The 1700-nt window shown below is 52.9% G+C and overlaps 1 protein-coding gene across 1 annotated transcript; it reads right to left on the reverse strand.

The window, feature by feature from the left end:
* Window positions 1-365: 365 nt before the first annotated feature.
* On the reverse strand, window positions 366-1313 carry LOC133615139 (G-protein coupled receptor 183-like). Its single transcript, XM_061973500.2, has one exon. It carries the CDS (start codon window positions 1311-1313, stop codon window positions 366-368), a length of 948 nt encoding a protein of 315 aa, XP_061829484.2.
* Between the last annotated feature and the right edge of the window lie 387 nt (window positions 1314-1700).

Below are 1700 nucleotides of genomic sequence, written 5' to 3' on the forward strand. Positions count from 1 at the left end.
CCAAAGACTATAAAAATGGGTGCCATTACCTCCCTGCTTGGCACTCAGCATCAAGGCTTGGAATTGGGGGTTAAATCACCAAAAATGATTCCCACTGCTCCCCTCACCTCCCAGGGGGTGAACAAGGGGATGGGTCAAAATGCAGAGGACAAATTTCCCCACACCCAGTGTGTGTGTGACAATCATCATCATGCAGTGTTTAGGACAGAACATGAAAGTGGCTTTTAATCTGATGCATCTGACAGGGAACTTGCACAAGATGTACACACGAGGGCGCCAAAGCCAAAGTGTTTACTTCCCAGTACAACCAGTCTTTGAAATTCAATGATCATATTTAGCCATGTTTGATCAAATAAAAGAAAGAACTATGCAGACTGGTTGTGTCCAGGTTGGTCATCGCCCTTCTCCGGCGAGACACAGCCGCACCAGCGTTTGACGCAGCTGTCCGGCAGGAAGGGCACCTTGTCCAGGCGAGACAGGAAGACCAGGGGCTGAATGGTGCTGCTGATATTGAGGAAGGCGAAGCCCACAGGCTGCACGTAGCAGCGGAACACCTCCGGCGAGTAATAGTCCTCGAAGGGGAAGAGGGCGACGGGCGGCAGGTAGTTGACGACGATGATGCAAAGGATGGAGAGCACGATCTTGAAGGCCTTCTTCTTCATGGGATGCATGTGGTCTTTCTCCGCACTCCTGGACTTCTTCAGGGCCCACAAGATGCAGGTGTTGCACACCACCATCCAGGTGAAGGCGGCCAGGATCTCCCCGGTGAAGACCTTTTCGAAGTCGGGCAGGCCGCCCACCACCTTGGCTGCGGAGTAGGCGAAGGTGAGGCAGAACACCAACACAGACAGACTCAGGCGATACTTGATGTGTCTGAGCTGGCCGAAGGTGAGCGGGAAAAGGACGGCGATGAAACGATCCAAGCAGATGCATGAGAGGAACAAGGGCCCGCTGGTGTCCTTCACGCCGTAGGAGAACTTGAGGGCGGACCACACCTCCTTGCTCTGCCAGTGGTAGAGATTGAGGAAGCTGACTGGGGTCATGGAGCCAAAGTAGGCGTCCATGAAGGCCAGGGAGCCCAGGTAGACGTCCGAGGTGGACGGGTCTTTGCGGTTGCGGATGAGGACGGCGATGACCAGGATGTTGGCGGGGATCCCCACCACCACGTTGATGCACTGGAGGGTGAGGTCGAACAGGATGCCCTCCACTTGGTAGTCGCAGCCGTCAAAGACACTGAAGGGTTTGACCGTGGCGTTGGAGGCGCTGACGTTGATGGGAGTCGGGACTGTAGGCCAGGACGTGTTGCGCTCCATGGTTGTGGACTCTGCTGGGAAATAATAACAATAAGAATTAAAGCTGCAAGCAGCATTGATCGGGCACACGTATTTGGCAGGTGCTAGTCCTAAGTGTCCCAATACTTTTGTCTACTTTTAGTCTGAAGTGTCCCAAGACTTTTGTCTAGTGTACCTACCTTGTCTGCATCGTGTGGGCACGTTAGTGCTTCCTGCTTTTAAGCAGCCATCTTAAAAAAACAGCAGCGCAGCAGCATCAGCGCAGCGGGTCTTTGAAGGCTCATAAAATCAAAACCGGAGCAGTTATAAAAACGCGCTTCTGTAGTTTTAATCACAAGGGTTCAATGTCTCTCCTGTGTTAGTTTGCCGAAACGACAAACGCGCTCAGAGGAGATAGTTTTTGACCGG

This window comes from Nerophis lumbriciformis, linkage group LG22, assembly GCF_033978685.3.
Source record: "Nerophis lumbriciformis linkage group LG22, RoL_Nlum_v2.1, whole genome shotgun sequence".
Lineage (NCBI taxonomy): Eukaryota > Metazoa > Chordata > Actinopteri > Syngnathiformes > Syngnathidae > Nerophis > Nerophis lumbriciformis.

Coding starts and splice junctions, on each gene's coding strand:
- LOC133615139 (XM_061973500.2), bottom strand. CDS start 1,313: ATGGAGCGCAACACGTCCTGGCCTACAGTCCCGACTCCCATCAACGTC.